This window comes from Bombus bifarius, unplaced genomic scaffold, assembly GCF_011952205.1.
Source record: "Bombus bifarius isolate JDL3187 unplaced genomic scaffold, Bbif_JDL3187 scf7180000009755, whole genome shotgun sequence".
Taxonomy (NCBI): Eukaryota; Metazoa; Arthropoda; class Insecta; order Hymenoptera; family Apidae; genus Bombus; species Bombus bifarius.
This window is the reverse complement of record NW_022885319.1, coordinates 569,028-594,306: the sequence shown is the minus strand read 5'-3', so window position 1 is coordinate 594,306 and position 25,279 is coordinate 569,028. Positions and strand designations below refer to the sequence as shown.

The 25,279-nt window shown below is 45.0% G+C and overlaps 1 protein-coding gene and 1 long non-coding RNA gene across 21 annotated transcripts in view; one reads left to right on the top strand and one right to left on the bottom strand.

Moving 5' to 3' along the window:
- Positions 1–814: 814 nt before the first annotated feature.
- Positions 815–2,191, bottom strand: LOC117215622. The gene is made up of 3 exons (XR_004489159.1): positions 1,937–2,191; positions 1,786–1,846; positions 815–1,559 (listed from the first exon to the last, which is right to left on the bottom strand). It is a non-coding gene; the product is annotated as an uncharacterized LOC117215622 (long non-coding RNA).
- Positions 2,192–8,811: 6,620 nt separating this feature from the next.
- The window catches only part of LOC117215611 (disintegrin and metalloproteinase domain-containing protein 11), a 72,980-nt gene continuing 56,512 nt past the window's right edge, over positions 8,812–25,279 (top strand). For 7 of the 20 annotated variants that reach the window (XM_033461981.1, XM_033461977.1, XM_033461980.1 and 4 more), the window contains exon 1: positions 9,249–9,729. In XM_033461981.1, the coding sequence (XP_033317872.1) occupies positions 9,645–9,729 (85 nt within the window). In that variant the 5' untranslated portion in view covers positions 9,249–9,644. Of the gene's footprint in view, positions 9,015–9,247; positions 9,730–25,279 lie in introns of those variants that run through there. The other 13 variants (XM_033461979.1, XM_033461970.1, XM_033461986.1 and 10 more) reach the window with 6 other exon arrangements.

The following is a 25,279-nucleotide window of genomic DNA, read 5'->3' as shown; positions in this document are numbered from 1 at the left end:
TAGTCGCCCCTAATGCTGACAATGAGTTTTAACTTCAAGGAGGAGGAGAAGAGGGAGGAGAAGAGAATTGGAACAGCGCAACGTAGGTATGCGACGAAGCGTCAAGTTGGGTGAAACGGGCAACGAGTTTGGCGCAGCTGGCTAATAATGCAGTTTATTTTAGCGCGACATATCCCGGTGAGCTATCGATACGCGGAGATCGCGTGGGCACCGTTCTCACTGTTTATTCGGGCGAAAAAAGTTAATCGCCGAAAGTTGCCGCCGGTAGACTTTGCATCGGTGCAGCGCGGGAGAACAAATAAAGGAAATGGTGCGGAACAGATGACAAAGTAGCGTGAAGATTCGGACGAAAGTTCCGTCTTTGCTGACAAGAAACGCGGAAACGGAAGAAGAGGAGGAACTTGCTATGCTACGTACGAAATTACGCGCCTTCCAAGCGACCCGTGCACGAGCTCGACGCGAAACGGACGAACGGGCACGATTTATTCCTTGGCACGTGTCGTTTTCTCGCGCGAAAATAGCCTGGATCGTGTTTTCCATGTGAAACGCTTACGTGCCGCGAGTTCCCTTCTAATATCCAGCAAGCGTTGCTTCTGTGTATTACATTTACCTTGCCACTCGATGTCGATAATTCGATAAGGCGTTTATCAATGATGCGCCAACCGATAGTCGACACTCGAATGTCGTCGCGTCGTCGACGCAACAACTTGAACTTGAAAAACCGATATGCAGTGACGGTCAAAAGTATTCGTACAGTTTAAATATAGAATTATGGATTCTCTTCTTATGAAGAAAAAATTTACATTTTTATGGAGATAGTCAAGAAAATGAAACTTGGATGGAAAATCATTCTACATATTAGATGCTATACGTATTTACGTAGTATTATGTATCAAGTAACGAGTACTATACTGAAATAAACCATTCGGACGTTTCATACATATTTGCATATTACCTGCAATCCGTTTGCACCATCAATTGTTCCATAAACATGAATTTTAATTGGTTAGAAATGATTAATGAGGAATAAGATATATAAATTTTAGAATATGATAGTATAACATGGTCTCCGTATCGTATGTCTCACGGCTGTGTAACATGAAGAGCGTTCGATAGAAATTTTTAAGACGCCAAACACACCGAACATCCGATGCCCTTTAATTCTCACAATCGCGGTAATGCCCTTCGGTAGTTTACAGCTGATACAATCTTCGTTAGTAAAGTAGCTAAAGGTATTGTTCACTGTCCGGATATCGTGCAATTGCTCTTTCTCGATGTACCAGCAACAAGTTTAAGAAGTCATCTATCGTTTCATACGCAACACGTGCAACATTGCACGTAGTATGGTTACTAATAGCAATAAATGCATAAATCGTATGATTAAGACAATCTCCTGACCGTTTCTTACGACGATGTTATGCTGTAACTTTTCTTCGTGCTATTATACCGTGTCCCTCTGTCTATTTGCTTCGTGGATGTCTATTCTCGTTCTATTTCTTTTTCTATCGTACATATCCATCTTGCGCTGCCTTTTATTTCCACTGCCTCTTCTCCGTTCCCTACGTTAAACCGTTATACTTGGTAAATAAACAACTAAATAGACGAATAAACAATACAAAATGTAAGATATTATACAAATAAAATGAATTATATGAAATAAAGTAAAACTTGTTAGAGTATTCCGTTGAATGTAACCAGCAAGTGTCCTTGTATCCAATAAATGATGCCTCTGGTGTGTATACACTCGACGAATGTGTGTGTTACCGACACTTGTGTACGACGTACCTAGGCTCGTTTAGGGTCCAAGTCTACGCTTATCATACGCTTTATCTCTGCGAGATAGGGGCTAGAATCGAGGAAGAAATCGAAGAGAGAAAATCGATAGGAGAGACAAAGAGGGACGAATAAAGCGTTACTTGTTTCGATTGCGAGTTACCACGTTATCCATGGTGTCCGTCGGCTTGTGGGTTACACGTCGAACGATCGGCAGAAGAAATTTTTAAGCATCCGCACTGCGCCAGAATCAGAAGATCGTTGACCGCGAAGATGCAACTAGGCTACTCGCGGTTTGCAAGCTCACTGCTCGCATCGACGCTCCATCTCGTAATTTATAATAACAGACACGTTATCTAACGCGGAACGTTGCAAATATACCGAGCGCTTCTTCCCTGATTTACACATTATTGGTCAACGAGCGAACGAGCGAACGAGCGAACGAGCGAACGAGCGTTTCCCTTTGCAAATACGTGTTGCTGGAAAACGAATTTCCTGCCGTGGAACGGTGGCGGTGGTCGGGGCTGGGTACCCGAGTGCCGGGTATCCGGCGCCGTAACAGAAAATCTTTCGACTTGTACTCGAACAACACCGTTGCGCGATCCACGGCATTGCGATCCGAACGTTGTGGAAATTTAATGAACGGCAATTTAACGGAGAAGCAGCTATCGATTGCGACTGTAGGTTATGGATGTGTTATCTTATTGATACTTGACGATATATCGATAATATCGTTAAGGTATATCGTTATATGGTTCAGGTGAATAGGTAGGCGACGCAGGTAGAATGCAACGTATTAATTGCAACAGGATCATTTGAAATTCGTTTATAGGTATCTGCCGTGTAATACGATAATACGGTAGGTTCGGAACAAATCTGAAGCGACTCAGCTTGGCTTTATGATTATCGACGATACCTGTACCAGCGACCAAGCAAAAACAATGATACTTTGTTTAATATTAAAAATGGAAAATTATTCAATTTCCCTTACTTTATCTCGTATCGGTATTTTAAAGAGTGAAATATTAATTCTTCTCGGTTTCAAAATCGCAATGTTCATTTCACGATGTTCATCGTCAATATAAGATTAGGTTAATATAAGTTAATATAAGAGAAGGTTACGCGACGCATAGGCAAAGAACAGTTATGCTTTTGCCGTTAATCGGAAGCGATCGCGAAGAATCACAAATCACCGTGAAAGCGAATTGCTAACGAACGTGATCGAATCACTCGTGATTCACAAATACCAGTTCGTGTCATCTCTAGCTGTAACGCGTCAACTGTAATAAAATCATTCGTAATCTATTCATTTATATTTCAACTTATCGCAGAAAATATAATATGCAGTATCTTGGCTCTAAATTTCTTCTTCTGTTTGAGAGAATTTGTTTCTTTGTTTGCATGTACATATATCGTAAATTATATATCATAAATATCTACCTTCTATACATGGTATAAAATATAGTTGCTGGTCTATACGTATTCTATATGCATATGCGTCTCTATGTTCGAGCTAATCACGACGATCGCTGACTTTAATGCGATTTTCGTCATTTGAAAGCATTTCTCGAGTAAGTTTCAGCTATGTGAAACGTTAACTTACGGCAAAAGGAAGCAAGAGTTGAAAATGCGAACCGGAAACAGTTTACCTATACATATTCGCAATGCCAATAGCGACCTTCTTCGCTGCGATCGTGTTTTCTTTGGAACGTCGCTGCTACGATATAGCGTGATCTGCTCTCCGAGCAACGTCTTCAGCTTTTCAGCGTACGGCGTGTCACATAGCTACGTATTCGCGAGTTCACCGTGTGACAATCAAATCAAAATTTGCCAATGCACTCTCATTTATACGTATTTATATATATGTGGCGTACCTATTGCTAAAATATTGTTATTGTTGTTCTGCTGCATACTCTGGTTACATGTTTTGTTCGATATCGTACCTATGCGTTAAATTGTCTTTTATCGTTTTAACGGATGGACGAAATCTTTTGGAACGGTAGAATAAGATTACAACTAAAGCGCATACAGTGTACAGTGCCATGAATAATCGTAAGCAGAATATTATTTTTAGATTTTTCAATTCCATTAATAGCTAAATTTTGGCACATTAAAGCAAAAATTGGCGAAATTGTTCATATAATTTCATATTGTAATATAAAGCAAGACTGAACGCGCAACGATCAGAAATTGTCTTCTTTTCAATTCTCTCTTAATGAAGATCGGAAAGGATTAAATTCTCTCTTAATATTGTGTTTTGCCTGTAAAGAGATATAAACAACTTAACGTTAACTTTGTTACATTCACGTTCGATATTCAGCAGGTTTTCCTTTATTCTTGATCACTTCTATTAATCCGCTAGGTACGCTATATCGTATCCACTAAATGACTTGATGTTTCGTTCGGAATGAATATCCGCCCACGCGGATTTTACTCCTTTTTCCAAGTTCAACGATATTTTCTATCGGTGGCTTCTCCTGATCGTAAACTTTTTTTACTAGAATTGCCCATAGATTCTCGATCGGGCAGAACTCGATGCTGACCACGGTAATAATTCTATTCCGAAATCTTGCAACCACTTTTTTCATAGTGGCGGTTGTACGAATAGGTTGTACATTTTATCGATAGTCGTGCCTCTGGTCAAGCAAGAGGAGCAGAGAAACCACGGTGTTTTCCTCTGTGCAACGCGTAGCCGAACCTGTCGTTTCCGCGTGAAGAGAACAGAGACGGGCCTAAGAGCTCTCAAAGTTAATTTTCTACTTATTATCAGTTGATGGATGGCCGAATCGAGGGAACAACTCGTGGGCTTCGCGTTCGTGCCGAAAATAGAGCCGACAGTTTGCGATACGTTCGTTCAATTATCCCTCTATTCAACTTGTCTGTCTGTTCAGAAAGATGCTCCTTAATTTTTGGATCTTTTCTCCGAGGCTCTCTCTCTCTCTCTCTCTCTCTCTCTCTCTTTACGCGCAAACGTCTCTCCTCTGCAAATAACATCCTGTCGCCAGTGCTCGCATTACGAATAACTTGTACGCTGTACACACAGCTCGTTATACATATGATGTGTAATATAATATAGGGTAAATATATCCATCGATGCTTGGCGGCGAACGTCGCCCGTTATTCTCAACCGTTGTTTCACCGTTTGCCACGATATATCTGATCGTTATTTGCCTCAGTGTCTATTAATCACCGGGCGTCCACGACAGTGGAGCATGCCAATTCTCGCGAGCTCGCACGAAAATCACCCGTCTCTATAATTTTGTTCCATTCCTTCTTGGTAATTGTATCTTACGTGTTTGCTCTCTACTCTCTGCTTATAGACCGAGATTACCACGAAGAAACTGCGCACCTCGGTCAGTCGTTCCGTCCGTATTCTGTGCACTGTACAGTGGCTCGCGACAGTATTCCAACACCCCTGATCCAACATTTTTATCAACTATGGATGGATGGGTGGGTGGGTTGATGGATTTTAAGCTATAAATGCTGCGAATTATCGATAAACTATCTGTTGTAGATATAAGAGAAACGTTAGGCAGGAATTTTCTTAAATGGAGTCGTATAATTTTTCATTCTCTAGTATATAAAAAGTTGTTAATATGTTCACATGGAAGAACCATTGTTCTAGCAGATATTTGCACTTTTATTAAAAAAAAAAAAAATACTAAAGCCTGTAGTATGAAAGACAAGGAAAACAAATACGGAAGTTGTGTCTTTTGTTTGTCCTTGTATTTTATACGACGATTTGCAAGATAAACGATAAAATATGTATTTATATGTTATATCTTGTGTCTGTTACACTAATGGCCTTTCGACATGAATAGGTTAACAATTTTTTATAGCGAATGTCAAGACGGATCGATTGGCGCATTGAAAATTATTAGATGCACGAGGCATAGATAATATGGTATATATCTTTCAACGAAACTGAAAGTTTTTACTCAAAGAACACCGCAAATTGTTTCACCAAAGCGTTTATCCTTGCTCTGTATAACCTCAAGCCTTTGATTTGTTAGGCAAGCGATAAATTCCACGGTGGACAAATTTTGCGTCTTTAGAGGAAAAAAATTATTTGCCCGATCTATCTAACAAGTCGAACAACGATCAATCTAAATTTCAAGTGAAACGACAAATAATGTTAAACGTGCAATTAGCGCTAATGACGATTTCGCTGTATTTATTGCTGTATATTGTGGTTTATTAATGTAGCGAACAATTGACCGTTTAAACACTTTAATCACCTTTACAAACTGTATGCTTCCGATAAATATATCGTAACTTTTATACGCAACTTCTTTCGCATCCGTTTCAAATTTGACCAGTATTGTCACGTTAGCCGCGTCTCGTTATAGTGGCAACGAGACTACAAAATATTTTCTATAACGTATACGTATGAAAGATGGAAAGACGAACGTCGGAATACTTTTTCTGTACGAATTATACATAGGAACGAATCGAAGGATGCTGAAAACGGAGCTGGAGATTCGATTGTCGGAGTCAGCGATTCGCAAGAGGCTGGTCAGCGAAATTGTTGCACGACTTTTCGATAGAATACATCTTTACCCTGGATGCTCGGTAATAATTAGGCCAAGTCAGCATTGACGAACAGTTGTCCGTAGACAACGTAGACACGTGTGGCAGCCAATGCAGAAAAACCATGTGCACACTGACAGGTTCATCGCACCAGGGTTCGAAATTCGTTGCTCGCGCAATGACGCGGCACGATATCCCTGGCACGATATTAGACGATATCGATAGGCGAGCCGCGTGCACCTGTTGTTTGGCTACAGTTCGGTGCTTTCGTGCCTTTACGAAAAGGAAAACTCGGCTGCAGTTCGTAGGCGGATCGCATTCGAGACGCGTGAAAGAGTTATTGGCGCGTATCTGCGCGTATTTAGATCGTGGCGACTGGTTTTATTCTTCGAACACGATACGAGATTACGATGCGAGATTGGCATCGTCGGCTAATTATATCCGAGGTACGAGTCTATGGGTCTGTACGCGTGTTGCCAAATCACGACAGGACAGACGCGGGAAAGTTGCGGCGAACGCGTAAGCGAATAATAAATGAATAGCTCGGTAAAATATACGGGTGAAGTGGATAAAAATTCCTCGTCGTCGTAAAATCCCTTCTCGAGAATGCAAGAGAGCAGGGTTTCCAGCGACAAGGAGAGACTCGATAGACGAATCGAACGGGAGAATACGCGGTATACGAGCTTTCGATGAAATTTGTTTGCTCGGTCGAAGAATATCGAGCCAATGACCATACGCGCTTTCCGTGAAAGTGTACAGTGTACAGGCGAGACTTGGTTTCGTTGGTTTCCACCCGTGTTTCCACGCAAATCTGTTTTCCTTTCGTCGACGTACCGCACCGCGTCCTTGTTGCTTCGCGAGTCGAGTCCAGGTCTTTTCAAAATTCGAAGAGTTTCATATCGCTTAATTGGCCGGCGCGTTTCGACAATGTATTTTCAGCATCGATCGCTTCGTGTTATTTACGTTGGCTCACCTACCGACGAATTGCAGTCGCGAGATAAACGTTGCGCCACGCGAACAGATTGGTCGTTGTAAATAACGCGTATCGCAAAGTCGCAGCAGATGCCAGCTGCTCGTCACAACGTGTAAATTTAGGGACGTGAGATTGCGCTTGCTCGCTGTCCGTACTATGTGCGAAACCAGCAGGTAAGATGCTAGGAAATTTCGTTAGCGAGGCGAGCTGAATAGGCACACTCGATCTTGTATGCCGGTCGTGTATGTGTGTGCACGCGCGCGCATGTACATGTAAACGATAAAAGGCACGAATAAGCCGCGCTCTACCCTTGGAAGTGCCCTAGCAAAGACCGCGTTCTCGCCGCGATCTCGACTCGTCCTCAGACTTTTGTCCAAACAAAAGTGCTCGGGTTTCTTCCAGTTTTTTTCACTCTTTCGAAATCGATACACACACGGCAGAGGTGCTCGAGAGAAGAAAGGAGAGGTGAGATAGGCGAGATGTTGTAGCGAGAATGGTCCAGGAGGCCGCTGATCGTTAGGAAGCGATCGGTCGACGATCGCGCGACGCGATATATGATGTGTGATGTATGAATACCGGCTGAGAGGGAGAACGGCAGGGGGAGGGGGAGTGGGGGTGGGTAGAGAGAGAGAGAGAGAGAGAGAGAGATATCGGGTAGGAAAATTTGTGGGTGGAAGAGCGGTGATATCGCGGGGCAACGTCCGGGCGACGAAGTCCAGCAGGGATGCAGGTGAGGCGGCCAGTGTCCCATCTTTCGGACGGCGGTGGTTCGTGATCGTAACGGTGGAAAATGGTGGTTCGCTTGGCTAGGGATTTCGCATCTCTGTATCTGTGCTTGATCCATGGCGAAGAAGGAGCCGCCGCGGTGGTCGCTACCGCCGCCATCGCCGCCACCGCCACCGCCACCGCTACCGGCACAGCACCGGCGGCACCGGCACCGGCACCGGTACCTGCTCCTCCGCCGCCGCCACCACCACCGCCGCCACCATCACCGCCACCACTACCATCGCCATCACCACCATCGCCACCACCACCATCGCCACCACCACCATCGCCACCACCGCCGCCACCGCCACCGCCACCGCCGCCGCCGCCGCGCGCCGCTGCCGCCGCTGCCGCCACCATCACCACCACCACCACCACCACCACCACCACCACCACCACCACCACCACCAGCACCACCACTACTAGGATCGGTGCACCACCACCGGCGAGGCAGCACCACCGGCGAAGCAGCACCACCGGCGAAGCAGCACCACCGGCGCTGCCGCCACCGCGTTATTGATTTGACAGGAATGACGGGAAATGGCGCAGGAATCGATAAGAGGTGGTCCCAAGCTGATGGTGGCTCTGCGCGGGTGTACGGCGCGGGTGAACGAAGCGGGTGTAGAAAGTAGGGGTGGGAGACGGGGCGAGAGCTTGTAGAGGGGTTACATGGAAAGCTCCTCCGGGGTGGGGTGCTGGGTGGGGAGGCGAGGGACGCGAGGGGTTGGAGGAGGCAGCAGAGAATATTTTCATACTCCAGACTCCCGGCGTAGGTAGAAGATGGCAGCCGAGGCGTGATTCGAGACCGGGACCTTCACTCTCTCTGGGCGCGCGCGAGTAGGGGGTATCCTTCGACGTACGGACCAGATCGCGGAAGTAGTGCGCTAGCGTGGTGCATTATCGCGTGTCGTCCAGTGTACCAGGAGATTCGCGATGTTCTAGGAGGACCCGTCGTTCTATACCGTCGGTGCCGGTTTGTCCTCCTATCGCCGCAAGCCTTCTCTACTTTCCTCTCCTCTCTACAAATTCTCTCTTTCGTTCTGCGTCTGCCTCTCTCGCTCTCTCATTCTCTCTCTCACTCTCTCTTTCTCTCTCTCTCTCTCTCCCTCTCTCTCTCTCTCTCTCGCTTTCTCTCTCTCTCGCTATCTCACATTCTTTGGTTCTCTTTCCATCTTTCTCTGTCCTTAACCGCTTTATTCCTTCTTTCTTTCTCGTTATTCTCTACCTTGGCCGATTTCTCTGCGTTTCTCGCATCTGCTTCTCGTTCTTTCCAATTAGATCCCGGTATCGGTTGTTCCCTCCGGAATCTTTCGCTCGGTTTTTCGCTTATTTGCTCTTTCGTTCCTTTATCCGCTCTCCCTCCTTTCTATTCCCTTTTTGGTTGTGCGCCCCTATATACCACTCACAGCCCTCGGTTCTCGCTTTTCGCTCGCTTCTACGCTCCTACCCGAACCGCGTAACCCAGTCAGTCAGTCGTGTACTCATGATCCAACTGGCGACCAGGTAGTATCGCTGATTATGCGCGACATGAGCACCACCGCCATCGTAGTGTTTTACGAGCGTCATGTAAAATGGAATTAAACAATGTTGTTAAGACGTAAACATGTTTTGGCTACACTGTGGACTCTTTGTTCTCGTGATTGCCGTACCTGGATTTATTAGCAGCGCCGACAGCACGTCCAAGCGAGGTAACGCCTGCCTGCCTGCCTATTTGTCCGCAGATCTGCCTGCTCGCTTGTTTGCTTGTGCCTGCCTGCCTGCCTGCCTGCCTGCCTGCCTGCCTGCCTGCCTATCCTATCTGTTTGTCTGCCCATTTCCCCCTACTATCGCTCGCCTGTACTGCCTATTTGCAGTCTACCATCAGTGTCTATCCATTTCCATCTTTGCTCACCGCTACTAATTGTTTCTCGTGGTCCTCGCGATCGAACAAAGTGACCGAGCCGCTACACTCCCACCGTTCCGAGGGGAAATTTCTCATTCACGGGGGAATTTCCTTCGGGTTTAGCGAGGGTAGCCAGCATGGCCATGCTCGATCAGCGATTTCTCCGCGTTCTAGTGAATTCCAAGTCTCTCACCTCCGGGCCACTCTTCCTTCCTTCCTTCCGTCCGTCCTTCCTTCCTTGCTTCCTCTCTATCTGATGTATGCTTGTTGGCACGCGATCCTGTAATTTTATACGTGGTCGTTGGTCGTTACGTGCCAGTTTTAGCTGCCTCGTTCGCGCACGTCTTTTCGTCTCTCCGTCTGATCTTTCCTCTGCTCGTTCTCGTAAATTCTACTCGGACGCGGTCGTTAATCGTTGGCCAGGCTGGCATGGCGTGTGTTCCGGTTACACACGATTGCCTGTTGCAGACCGTCGAGAATATTCGGTGATTGTTATCCGGCCTCCCGGATCCTTTCTCATCCTCTTCCGTCTACCGACACTCAAAGATAAAGGCAGCGCTATATACAACGTGCGTTGAGCCTCCAGTGAACCATTTCCCTCCAACGCGTGTTGCATGACACGACGATATCGTTTCGCGAGTGTCGAGTTGGCTGTTCTCCTCGGGCCAACTCTCTACATTTTCACGGCAAATCTCGCGTCTCTACGTTTTATTCCATTTCCTTCTCGGCTTTTTTCCTTTTCGTTTTTTTCTTTCTTTCTTTCTTTCTTTCTTTCTTTCTTTCTTTCTTTCTTTCTTTCTTTCTTTCTTTCGTCGAAGAGCTCGACGACGTTCGAAACGAAACGAAATAAGAAAATGGAGGTAGAAAGGAGAGAAATCTCGTTGGGCGATCGAAGGAGCGATTTCGCGATAAAATAGAGAGCGTATCTTGAATAGACAGGGCGTAATACGTAACCATTGTCGCGCATTTCCGCCGCGTTGAATCCAGAAACAGCATTATTCATAATATCGCGTTACGTTACTAGTGTTACGCACTTTGCATGTCGCGATTCGCCACTGTGCGTAAAACCACACGCTTATGTTTTACGTTTTGCACGCAGACGTTAATCTTAATAAGTCGCTGCGTAATCTCGTATCGATTTGCCCTGATGGTGCATGGACGTGTTCACGCGAAACCGCGACGAGTGTAAATACTTAGACGCGAGCGGCGCACGCTGTCTCCGCGCTAGACAAATAATGCGTCTCTCGAAGAAACGTGGAAATTAGCCAAATTGGATTTTCTTTCTCGACAAGTAGCAGAGTACAAGTATGTACGAAGGAACTGGAGCGACGGTGTCCCAGTTGTTGTATTATTTTATTTCTAAAAGTGATATCGTCTGCTACCGGTGATTAAGACTTTCTTTGATCCTTCTCAGCCTGGAAACTGGGAATAGTAAACCGCTGTCGCGGCCGCGCATGACCGCCAGCGTGATTAATTTTTGCACAGAGAGGCAGGCGACGTTCTGTCGCGCTATTATGTATAATGAAGTTTGCGTCACCGGCTGGCTAAACGTCATAAACATGTCACGATATGACGATCCACATATTTGCGTATACAGACTGAATCGAGATTCGATCGATTAATCGACGTGATTAATTACCTATCTGTGTATCGCGTTATCGTTCGAACGTCACCGGATGGATTTCGGGGTGGACCGTCGCTGTCGCTGCTCCGCGCGTTGCCGTGGAACCGCGCGCGCGTTATCACGAGCTGACTCGAGGGAAAAGAGGCAGTAGCACGAAAAACGAAACGATTCGATGACGAATGGCGATCCGTTGGAGAAATATAGGAACGCATGACGATGCTCGTGTTCCCCCAATCGAGAAACCGGCATAGCGACAAAGCGTCAAAGCGTAACACTTTGAGCACATAACATTCCAATATGGTGCACACAAGTGTAGCAAATTTATAGCGAATGCCATAGGAAAGTTGTAACAAACGTGGATATGGCCGACCTGCCCCGAAATACGTTAAACACGTTCCACACGTCTTGTTTTAGAAGTAAGTCATACATATCGTTTCGAAATTACGATCATTCGCCTACAATTTATTCAACTTGCATGTCACATTTGCCATAAGTTACTTTACTTTTACGATACCACGGCACTCGTAGTACGACGCTTCCTTAGAATTTGAAATGTCCGAAGGGTTACAAATTTGCCATTTTCCCGCCATCCAGGCCATCCTCAGCGATTTTATACAGATTTTATACAAAGCTCATAATATGCAGGTATTTCCAGTAATCTGTTCGGAGTCGAACAAATCGTTCGCTGATCCGCAACTTCCTTCGAAATCCCATTTGTTTGGCCGACTTTGAAGAGCGCTTCGTTCCGCCGTTAATTACCGGATGTAACTTTTCAAGCTGATCTTCTTAAGAAAATCTGATTGGAATAGACGGGAGTAGCACACGGCTCGACTTCTCCACTCGAAACAGCTGGCCATGAAATACTCGATTACGCGTCGCGGCGTCCTTTGGAACCAGCCAGCGTAAAAATTGCAATTAATTTCTCGTGGGTGAACTGATCGCATCGGATGGTCGTGGGCCGATCAAACGATCGCCGACAGCGTGTAAATTCGTCCGAGCTGCCCCGCCACATTGTTCCTCGTTTTCCCGATCGCGTTTCACCGTTCCAGTGCCGGTTAAAAGAACCCTTCCAGCCACTCCCGTTTCCCTAGCGCGCCATATTCGTCATAGGTTTAAGCGCAGCGAGCAATGACGTCATCGAAGAACGAGATGGGTCACGAGTGCACTGACACGCATACCTACGTGCCGCGAGACCCGATTTAAACGTATCAACGAAAACGCGAATTAAAATCGATCCACGGGCCAGTTCTCCCGGATAAAAGCGATTCGCTACAGACCACTTCTCTCCCTCTCTCTCGCTCTCTTCTCCCATCAAACACACTCACACGCGCGCGCGCACACACACAGACACACACACACACGCACGCACGCACGCACGCACGCGCACACACACTGTTCCGTAAGTTGAGAGAACAAACTCGCGCTTTCTCTCTAATTAAATTGAAATTACGCGAGATTTCGTCACGGAAGAAAGACACCCAGAGAAATCTCGATATTAATTTCCAGCGGCGATCAAACGTGTGAGAAGGAAAAAAAGGGGGCGGGGGGTGGGGGGTGGGGGAGGAAGAAACGGAAGAAGTAAATATAACGAGCTGGAGACCCACTTTTTCAATTTCAATTAATTCTCGCGATATTAACAAGCATTAGAAAAACAGATTTACAGCTGGCCAAAACGTCGGGAGTAAAAAGCTTAACCGTTCATCACGATTCATCGAGGAATAGCGTGTATCGATCATCGTGAAACACCGAGCGAATCTACGAACTCGAGGGCGTCCTCGGGGCGAGAATCGCCGGACCATCGCCGCTTCCTCGCAACGTGACGCGACGCGACGCGTCGTTCGCGTGATCAGCCCTAATATAGTCTTTTTCCTTTTTTTTTCCCGCGATCCCTATCGCCTGCTATTTCCATGATACATGGACGTATTTCTCTTACGCGATACGCATCGTTGCATCGTCGTCCCGAGGTCGATTCGTTCGTCGTGTGTTACAAGTTTCGTTTGAGTTAAAGTTCCGTGGAACTGGATCCAATATCAATTTGCTGGCGATCGGGGAGACCGAGCCGCGGCAAGCTACTCTCCGAAACTGTCATTCTACCTAGGCGATTTAGTCGAGGGGTGGTTCGGTTGGAAACTAAAGCCGAAGCCAGGGGCGGGTAGAAAACCGCGAGCAAGAGGCCACGAGCACGATTAAGCGTAAAGAAAACTATGTCACAGGATATTTGCCGCATTTCGTAATCGAATGGAGAAGCTCGACGTTAAGGCTAACGAAATATCGTTGGGTTACTGCACGCAAATGTCGTATACCCAGTTTACGTGAAATTTTGTCGACCATGGAACCACGGGGGAAATACAGGATCGAATTTACACGTTAAAATAAGTAAACATAGGCGAACATACGTATGCACGTCTTGGAGTCGTGGATTAAGGAAAATATTGAAAATGCTTGCCTCGTGTCTCGACACACGCTGCACGCTTTAGCGTCGCCTGCATACCCAGCAATGAAAATCAAGCATAATTCGATCTATGCGACGATTAGAATTTTTCTTTTCCTGTTGCTGGCACAGTAATGAATTCTGGCGAGTATAAAATACCGATTGTCTGAAATTCTATCCGAGTCATGTCGATCGATGTTATTCACGAGCTTGTGGATAACGTCAAGACACGCTACAGCTGTGTACGCAGTCAATGCTAAAGCGTGTACGTAGCGTAGTAACCGTAAAGTGTGTCGAGGTACGAGGCAGACACTTTGAACACTTTCTTGAATCATTGGTGACACGAGAACTAGAGGACGTAAGAGATATCTCATACGGTTTATCGCGCAGATATTGTACGTCACATTTTAGAACTTTTCTGTGCCACAAATAGTTGTCGACTGTTTCTTTATACCGTATAAAAATCATATTTCCCGTGACGAATTTAGAAGTTTAAGTAGCAGTTAATTAGTTCGAACCATACTAAATTCCACCTCATTAAATAGCACTGTTATGACCAGTGATACATGTGTCTACGTACGTAGATCTTTCGGATCTATTTAGTAGAAAATAAAGTTATAGACCGATACCTTTCTCGTTTTATGTTTCTAAGGTGGAGCGATGCAAAGGTATCTATTTAATTAGAAATCATTGAACTTTTAGTTCTTACGATGTTTACGTCAGGTATACTCGCGAAAAGTTGGCAAATTTGTCTTCAACGATGAGCATTCTCGTCATAGAGAAAAGATATCGCTTTTACTGCTGCTTCTTTACCTCTAGGTAAGACATTTAAGTGGAACAAGAAACATATTGGAAAATGTAACGCGTTTTAGAACGATAGTCGACGTATTAGATATCTCTCTCCTAAAAATAAATCAAATTTTCAATTTCTAATTTTTTCCTTCCAAATATCGATTGTGCATTTTGTTTGCCAATTAGTGGAACCTTGAATCCTGCAAATAGTATCAACGAATCTTTAAACGATAAACGATAGACGATAAAAATAAAAATTATCCAAAAAAACGATACAACTGGAAAAATTTGTCATTCCGCCATAATTTAATTTCGATTCTACGGCAAGTGCGCTTACTCGACTGCGCTACTGCCACTGTCGAGTATACTTGTCATCGCTGAAAAATAATCGCTGAAACTCACGACTGTACGCTTTCAAAATGGAATGAAACGCTAAAAGGGTTGAGAAGGGTTTTTTTCTCGAAAGCGCTAAAGGTGGACATATAATATTTGTACAGTAACCTATCGATATATGTATACGTGTGGGTTAAATTTACATAGTCAATTTGGGCAACCGGATAAAACTGGGCTGGGAAGAAACGAAGAAACGGAGAAACGGAGAAACGAAGAAACGAAGAATGAGAGAAGGACGCTGACAGATAAGAATAGAGTACGCGATAGTGGGTATAATTTGAAATAGCGCAGCGGCCCGAACACTTGCCACAACGTCCTTGGCACTTTGCGAGAAGGTTGGTCGCGGTGGAAAACGCAGACTTGAGACGCGGGGCAGCAATTTTAGCGGAACGCAACCGAGCGGCAGTTGTGCAACAGCCACACTTATCTAATATGTGCGCAATTCACGTAAGGCTGAAATAAAACCGGGACAAAGCTCGCCGCCTTCGAGCGTTCTTTTCTCCATTTCGAATACCTTACCTAAGTAGAATATTTTGTACGCGGGCGAACCTTGCCGACTCGATTACGTCTGTTCGTAACCTGTACGGTACTGTACGGTACTGTACGCTACAGGTGTATCCGAAGAATTAGTGGAAAAATTAGTGGTCAGGTTGCAGGAAAGTTAACAACAGCATACTATTTCTTTTCACGATTGAAACGGTTATACAGCGAAATTCAAGGGACGTTTAAAACTGATACGCTAGGAATCTTGGTAAATGCTGTACTAAAAATTTGTTACTATATCGGTAATAGTCATCTATACTGTAGCAAGTATATATGGTAGCTAGATATTTATCGCGTTTATTGAATTATAGGCCACTTTGTAAAATCGTGTTACTTTCTACTCTTCTTATTTTATAAACTTTGTTTGTTCGCCACGGTACGTTAATGTTACGTATAGATTCTCTTTTTCGTCACTGCCAAATAACCGGCTAGGTAACCATTAACGCGACGGTGTTTTCTTTATCGAAATCGAGCATTTCGCTAATTCTCGGACGCTCTGTTAGAGCGAAATGGTGTTGTACAGGGGGATACTTCCGTCTCTTTGCCTCTACCGTAGTTTCCTTTATCGTAGGCTCTTTCTTCCGCTCTGTGCGTCGTCGCCTTGCCGTTCTCTCTTTTGCCTAATAACTCGCTTAATAATGGGCTGCCCTAGGAAGAGAAAAAATACATTTCCTTGGAATACAAGGCGCGCGTTAACCTCCCGAGCGGCCATGCTCCCTACAAAGGATATTGATTTTCCGACGTTTAAGTTGTTCCTTGTCATTCAATGTGGCATATTCGTGACGATCTCGTGACAATTTACAGATTGATAAATACCGTTTGGACGGATAAGTGACACTTTCTCGTGTATGATAACTTAGCGATTGCACGCCATCGAAAAAAAAAAAAAAAAAGAAGAAAAGAAGGAAAGTCAAGTACGATGAGGTATGCCTGCCGCGGTTATCGCCGGGTGACGACGCTTGATCGAAATTTCCTCAAAGATTTCGTGTTTCTTCTCTAAATAGCTGGTCGGCTGATTTTTCCTTCCTGTTTGATTATTATCTTATTATTATATTATATAATATATATTTGAATGGACATGTGAAAAATATATATATATATATATATATATATATATACCTTGCCAAGGGCTATATATATATATACGCCTTGCCCAGTCAAATAGATGGAAGGAATATCGAAAGAAAGATGAGAAGGATATCGAAGAAAAGACGCAAATTCGTAACAAAGTTACAAACGGTTTTCAGGCGGTAAGTTGTCATACGTGAAAAGTGCTCGGTAGACTGTGTGTTTGGGAAAAGCTGACGTAAATATCCGAGTGGGAAGTCATCGATCGATTCGTGCGAAGCAATTAATCAAGTCGGCCGCCGACAAAATGATGCCTGGTAGAAGAGTTTTCAGCGTTCTTGTCTCGAGCAAGATCCGCGAGATTGAAATGGCAGAGCGCCAGTTCTAATTTATTGGCCTTGCAGGTACTTTTAATACATGAACTTTTGGCCGATTTTTCGCCCGGAAAAGGGGACGAAGGGTCTTCTCTTCCGACGAGAACACGCTAGACGCTTCCCTCGCTGTTTCCACCTTTGTACCCGTCCTCTGTATCTCTCCCCTTTTCCCTTCTCGATACTGTTACCACGCTATCACGTACTTACGTGCGCAGTGTGCAGCGTGCAGTGTGTATCGCACACTTACATACAGGTACACGCGTGCTTTCACAATTTCACCACTGTTGCGATGATTGAATTTTACGAATTTTAGTGTTAGCTTCGAAGGTGTTTATCGCCGACTTTTATAACAATAACATCGAATGACGAGCAAATGAAACTGTTGAATGAAACTGTTCAATGACGACGTTAATCGACATGTATCGATATTGCTCTTCTCCCTTTTTCCTTTTTCTTTTTTCTTTTTCCTTTCTTTTATTACTTCTCGACAGTGTGACCTGCGTTCGAGCCATTTTTTAAGGAAAATTTAAGCGAACAAAAATGTTTCCAGCTTTTTTCAACTTGTATTAGTAACTTCTATATATATGCGCGCGCGCACGCGCGCATGTGTGTGTGAACTTGTCCGGTAAGGCAACTGATTCGGCTCGTCGACTATTTACTAGTGTCGCGAAGGATAAGAACGATTATCGTTCGTTGAAAGTTTCTGTTACGAGCATATTAGCAACGATATATCAGCGATGATGGTGGTAAATTCGTGTCGAAGCTGCTGCCCGAAACGAATTTTGCAGATTTCATTGATACGCGGGGCGCGCGTCCCCGTGCGTCACCGCTCGAAACGCGTTTCCACTTGCTGCTGTAAATCGAGTACATCGCGCGAGCCGTCGAATCGAGATAACGTCGTGACGAACGAGTCACGTTCGCGAATCCATTAAATACACACCGAGTTCGATAGATGCCGTGCGGAAACGAGCCGATTCGTATTAACGATCTACGTCTTTGCCTCGATAAACTGCTGCCAAGCTTTGGTTCCAGTCCAGACGATAGGCTGTTTTCTTCGAAGGTCATCAGCTTTCGGCATCGATGCACACACACACGCGCTGGTTTATCAAGCGCGGAGATCACGACGCAATATCCCCGGGAGGTGTGCAATTTTCTATGCATTCGTCACTGAGAATTACAAATTAGGACGGCGTACCGTTCGTAGAATTATCAGCGTTAATTCGTCGAATCGACCCGCGGCGACAGCTTGCAGTCCGTTTCGCGTGATTTTTCAATCCTCGCGGAAGGAATAACCTCGTGAAACGGGCCGACTGAAAGTTCGTAAATACACGTGGTGGTCGCGTTTGTCCGTGGCTCTTTATCTGTGGACGCGCGATAAGTTTTCCTGAAATGGCGTAGACGAACGCGGAAAAGGCAACCTCCTAATCAAGGATACGTATCCGTTTGAAAGTTTTTTGCGATACGATGTTCTAGCTGCAATAGCTGCTCTCGGTACTCTTCAATTACGTGTCCACTCGAGAATGCATACGTAAAAAGCTCGTTTCCGCTCTCGGAGAGTAACTCTCGTGTACGGTACGTGGGGCTCTCCACATCCGACGAATTTCCTTCGATTCGATTTGTACTCTGTTTACGTTATATGTATATTGGGATTTTTGGATCTTGGATCCAAAGTTCACTCGGACCCGCACTCCCATGTCAGAGACCGATGATTTTGTACATGAATATGTTTGAAATTCTCTGACACTCTCTCAATACCGACTGCATCGACAAATTTTACTCTCGACGACGACGACGACGACGACGACTCCCCATAGTTGTTATACTGTCCGAAAGGTAGGATATCTAGCTTTAACGTTACCGCCTACGTTCTAGAATTCCGCTGTGTTGTATCGAAACGACTGTCGTTGCCCGAGGAGACAAACGGTGTCGTCCCTGTAATTGACTAGCCGGCGATTCCGCGTTTCGAAAGGAATAACTTTACCGAGGATACTAGGCGAAAGAAACGAGCCTGTACGATATCGGTTAATGGAGCGATGCCTTCGGGGATGCTAGATATTATCGTCGCTTCGACCCCGTTAGATTTATTTCCACGCGTCGCCCCTTTCAAGCAGAATAAGCACATTTACCCTCCGCGAGCTGCCTGGATTTCAGAATTCACCCTTCTCTCTACCTCACCCTTTTCACTCTCTCTCTCTCTCTCTCTCTCTCTTTCTCTCTATACCGACATCTACCCCCTCCCCCTCTGAGACTCGACGACTCTAATCGTGCAAATAACGTTACTCCATCCCTGAGTTACTCGTACCCTCCCCCCCCCCGCCCCCAACAAATCGATTCCAGCTACCGATCGCTGTTCCCGTTTCTTCTTTGCTTCCGTTGCTTCGATTCCACGGCCCTCCTCTCTCGGAATTGCGCGACAGCTGATATTCTAGCCACGGCCCTCGAGTCGATACTAAACCAACCGGTCGCCTAATAACCTACCAAGGAAGTTGCTTCCGCGATTCTTGCCCGCGGCCTTGTTTCACGTCTGTTCGACGAAACATCGTCTCTCGTCGTTGCATATCCGTGCAACTGTTCGATCGATAATCGAACGTTTCTCCTAGACAGCGCTCCAACTGCAAAGATAGAACGATGCTTTCCTCTTATCGTACAACGTGCTACATACATATACCGTGGTGTAGAATTTGAACGAGCAACAGGCCATTTTGGTAAATAATTACTACGTATAATAGCTTTAGACTTTGTTTTTCCCTCCACTGTTTATCAGTTTCCGCAGCTGTTGTTACGTTTCCGGAACAATATATCGATATGAAAATCATATCGGTCTTAAGCTGCCGATTATGCATCCGTTTAGCACCGTTCCGTTCAGCGTTCGCCCCGATCATTTTTAATCGGGAATTTGCATAGTGGGCTGGCGAAGGCGAAACGCGGAAGGAAAGTCGAAGAAAAAGATGCGAACGCGCTCGTTCCTCTTAGTTAAAATGCCGTCGCGTCGGCGTAGGTGGTGGTGCGCGTCCCAGCGTACCCGGCTGGATTCGATGATCGATTCTCAAACCGTTGGCTGGCTACCGCCGCGTGCGCCGATGGCTTCGGAATATTTAAAGCGGCTGTTGCGTGCGTACGCTGATATGCATATCCAGCTAGGGACGTCGATCGATCGTGCAAATTAGAAAATCCAATTTGCCGGACACGGAGAAACGCGCGTAATCAATGTTCCCCTCGATTTCCTCGTTACCTTCGACCACCCTCGTCGGTCTTTCTTTGCAGAGTGTAGCCTCGCACGCGCGCACGCCGATTCACGCGTTATTTCGCCACTGACAAGATTTTTGCCAACCGATTCGTCCACCGTGGTCGCCAGGAATTATTCGACAAATTATTCGAATAATTCGTTCAGTGCGTGTCACTCCGCTTAATGTCCTGATATACGTCGACATTGGTCGTTGGTGGATACACCTTATCGTGCACAAAGTATTTGCACGCTTGGTGCAATCCGATCGAAACATTGATTATATTTTCAACGTTACACCGTTTTGTTTCTTTAACCGACTGCGCAAAGGCAGAGGTTATCATATACACAATGTATATTATCTAACGTATGTTAGTATCGACTAGTTGCGCGATCGATAGATCGATCGGATCGGATGTTACCCCATCCGGTGGTCCAGTTTCCAACAATTTTGCATTTAATTACATTTTCTCTTTACCGTTAGCCTAACTTTACTTCGTAACGGTGAAAAGTAGGAAACAAAAGTATTTTCCTAAAAATCTGAACTCGAAGCGCGCTAACAACTATGCAACAGCGGCGAGTAAAACTTACTTGCTTACTAAACGGCATATAAAATATGTGTAGCTGTTACAACGACAATACGTCGTAACGTTTACGCAGGTAACGTAAAATTACAAGTACTCTTCTGTTCTTGATTCTGAGAAAGTCCTTGATTCTACGAATTCTTCTACCAGTGCACGGATACAACGAATGTTAACTCTGTCGTTAACTCCATTGACAATGGAGTCATCTTTACAATAACGGATGCTATGCAATTATAGGCGAAAATAGGTTGCCGTGTTTTCAACGTTTCGTATCATTCCTTGTAATCCATTAACTATCTTATTAACTCTGTTAACTCGCTTCGCCATATATCTAACGCGCTATTTGGCGAGTAAATAAGTTCTCTCGATCCTTGTTGTACATTTGTATGAGTAAACAAAGAATTAAATATAAAGAAAAAGTATAAAATGATTGTATACTTTCCGTTTCCAGGGTAACGAAACTTTGAGATTGGTATTTAGAAAACAAACTTGTTTCTCTCTTTCCTTTTCGCGGTCGATCGCGATCGATCGAGAACAACATAAGCGAGCAACACCGATAACAACGAGACAATTTCCATGGAAAATAATTCATAGGAACGGTAAACGGGGACGATGATAATCCGCGACACACGCGCATAATCCGCGTTTTTCTCTGAAACATGCAATCGGTGCTATCGTTTTTCGCAGCCTCGGACGACGCGACGGAAAATTTCTTCGCGACTGTTTATACGGAGGAGCGGAAAATGTATTTTATGGCATTTATTATACGTATGACTATGAACGAATGGAGAAGGATTTTTATTTCATTTGTTTGTTTTATTTCTTTAAAATTGACCTATCAGTCGGCGTTGCGCACTGCTCAGGAATTATTAACGACTAACTAATTAATACGGCTAAATAACGACGTATAAAACATAGTAGAAATATGGATAAACTGATGTACGTATAAAAGAGTGGTGAAAACGGCGATGGAAACATACGATGAATATAAAAGAAGAAATATAATCTTAAATATATCTAATCTTAAATATATATATCGAATGATATATTTATTACGTAGTCGTTTATAGTCTGAGGTTGGCCTGATTTTTCTGCAAGCGTCCTAATACTTATGAACGAGAGTGTACAATGTATGTAAACTCACGATCACGACATGAACCACGCATTTCCGAACGAGACGAGCGTTTTCTCGCACGCATTCAGAAAATATGTGAAACAAGCAAGGTTTCTAAAGAAATTCCTGAGAAACGTGTTCAAGGTTGGAGCGGTGTTGGCAGACCGAACTCGATTAACATTTTTTAAAGGAACCTTTGTCTTCTTTGAACGCCCTCTCACCCGGTGTTCGCCCCCCCCCCCATCTTCCTTTGGACTTGCTTCACGGGCATTAATTAACCCCCGTGACGAAAGTGGCGTTGCCACCTTTTGAAACCTTCAAAGGGCCAACCTTCTGTCTTCAAACGAATTCCCGTTGAAAAGGGAACCACGGCATCTTATCGACCGATAGCCGGACTGATCTTCGGCCAAGTCTAATTTTTCGGAAAACTCGTTGCGCTCGGAATGCCGCGCGCAACCAGTGTCGCGAACGCAGCCTCGGCGCGGCCGAGATGCGACGCGAACAGTCGAATCTCCCTTGCTTCTCCGATAAACGAAAATACTTTGGCAATGATCGGCGGACATCTGGCACTGGTCGACGAAGCTGATAACTAACTAGGGGAGAGGGCGAGGATGGGAGGGAACTGTGCAAAAGTTTTCTCGAGTAGCCGCGGCAAACTCGATCGGCGTAAAATAATTACTTGAAAAGTTCGAAAGGGGACAAGAAGAGAGAAAAATGTCGGGCGCACAATGGCGCACAATGGCGCACAATGGCGCACATGCCCGAGCATTTAATGAGCTTGAAGATTTCTCAAAGAGGCCACGGCTAAAGTTCCGATCTGCCCTACTGAAATTAATGAGTTTGCATCGGCTAACAAGGTAACGCTGGTTCCTAATTGAACGTCGTATCGAAGATGTTCGTTATTAAGGATATGCAGACAGCGATTGAAGCACGTACGAGCAAGCGAACGGAACGACTCGTGCGAATCAAGAGAGAACCTGTCCGTCGTCGGAGCGAAAGAACCGATGCAGCTAGTGTTACCGGTGTCCGTGCTACGCGTGAACCATTGTCCAGGCTTGTCTGTAATTTCACTTGTGGTACGCACGGGGTCGAGCAGATTCTATACTAGAAAGAGAGACCCAGTATAACGAAATTGCGTCGTTGAGAACACGGAGTTTCAAAATTTGCGCCTGGACGATTGGACGATTGGAACGTGTGAAAATAACTTGAAAACGAGTAATCAAATTTTGTGATCCAAGGCCTGTTTCTTGGCCAGAAGATAGAACTCGAATCGAAAACAGTTTGAAATTTCAGCGGTACTTGATATAATGAAATAAACAGCTTTTACAATTATCGATGTCATCTATACTCTTGCCTAGCCGAGAATCAAGCAAATCTACGTATGCTTGGCAAATTTTCAAACTGAATTTCTTCGAAAAGCAAGCTTCCAACGCGACTTTGTTATTCTCGATTTTGACGTCTGATTTCCAGCTATAGAATCTATATAGATTCCCCTGATCCGATTTGAACTTGGGATGTACCATGAACCTGTACGAGATGAAACCGTACACGATAGGATGATACGCATCTAACCGTTGGCTCGGTCGCCTCTGCAAACGGAATTTTTCCAAATTTCCGTCCCTTTGACGCAGCCATTAACCACCTTAAATTAAATTCCGCCAGCAAGTTGGTAAAATACCGTGCGTTAACGTAGCTACGAACAATGTTGCAATTTCCACTGTTTCGAGGCAACGAATGTTTGCGGCGAATCCAAAGTTTCAAATTAAAAGCGTGTTTTCCTTATGCCAGCCTTTGCCAAACTTTGGCCTTTTTCACTTTGGCTTCGAACCACGTTTCTTTCGACTTTATCTACTTTATCTCGCATAGCGTTAAAAATGCTGTGGTTCGCGAGAATGTCCGTACGCAAGACATTTTGATATTTCGTTGGTACTATAAGGAGGCGCAATTGGCACGATTATATCGCTAAAAATTTGCATCTAACGCGGAAATACACGTACATAGCAGTGGCAAGGAAACTTTACTTGAAGCGCGTATAAAATGTGTTAAAGTGGTTATTATACGATTGCCTGTTTAAATACTTTTGCCATCTCTAAAAAGTATATACGCTGTCGGTGAAAAGTATCTGGTTCGGTAGAAACGCGTTTTCCCGTTTCCCGTTCCGAGGTGTCAAGATTCGTCGACGCTCTATCGTATATCGTCGTCGCCTTGCGTCGCTGCCTTGCGTCGCTGCCTTGCGTCGCGTTCAAAAGGATAAAAGGATAGAAATGTCGTAGCGCAAAGTGCCGTTCTACGAGAAATCGGGTCTTTTGGGGAAAACGATGGAGAAACCTGGAGGACTTTTTACTCGCGCTTACGAGTCCCCGTTCTCGTGATCGTCGTAATTCCGCCCCGGTATGCTCAGGCACCAGATTAATGTTTATTCGTTTGAAGCTCGCGTTACCGTTGAAATTATTCTTCCGATGCGCGAAAGAAAAAAACCGGGCCCGGCTAAGGCGGCTTAAACGTGATGGACGGATCAGAGGATTAAGGGATTAAATCAAGTTCTGCCGGCTGGAAAGTTTGCGAGATAAAAGAATAGAGAAAATGGAATTCGAAGTAGACGACTCTCTTCGGATCCCCTCTTCTCTCGAGCGGAAGCGTGCCTCGATTATTAGGAACCAATTAGAAATAATTTTCCCTCCGTGTGCAACGCGGTCGCCGCATCTCCACTGACATTCGGAAACGGAGCAAAGTTACTTGGCGGAGGAAGTTTCGTGTTCGCAACTATCGATAATGGTTGTTCGATGAATGGAAGATCCGTGTCGCGCTTCTTCGGCCGTATCGTTTAGCTGCAAAGCGTAAACGGCTCTGAGAACCGAGGCTCGTTTTTCCTCCGAAATTGTTGTCGAAGCATAAAGTGTACGACTATGACTACATAGTGTGTAATAGTGTGTAATCCGAGTGAAATCCGAAAGCAATTTGAAAATGTAGGTTACGAGATTCGTCCAAGTTATCGAAGGAAGCATATAGGTAATCGGCAAAGATTATCAAAGCATTTTAATTTCACGCCAAGTTAATTACTGACGCCGTGATCGTTCGAGTTGGCACGCACTTTTCTCGCTCGTCGGTCTTCACCCTCCGAACCGAATTAATTCGAACCGAATGTGCGAACCGCACGCGCCAACGAAGCATATGTCTTTACGCGAGTCGATGGAAAATAGAATCGCATAC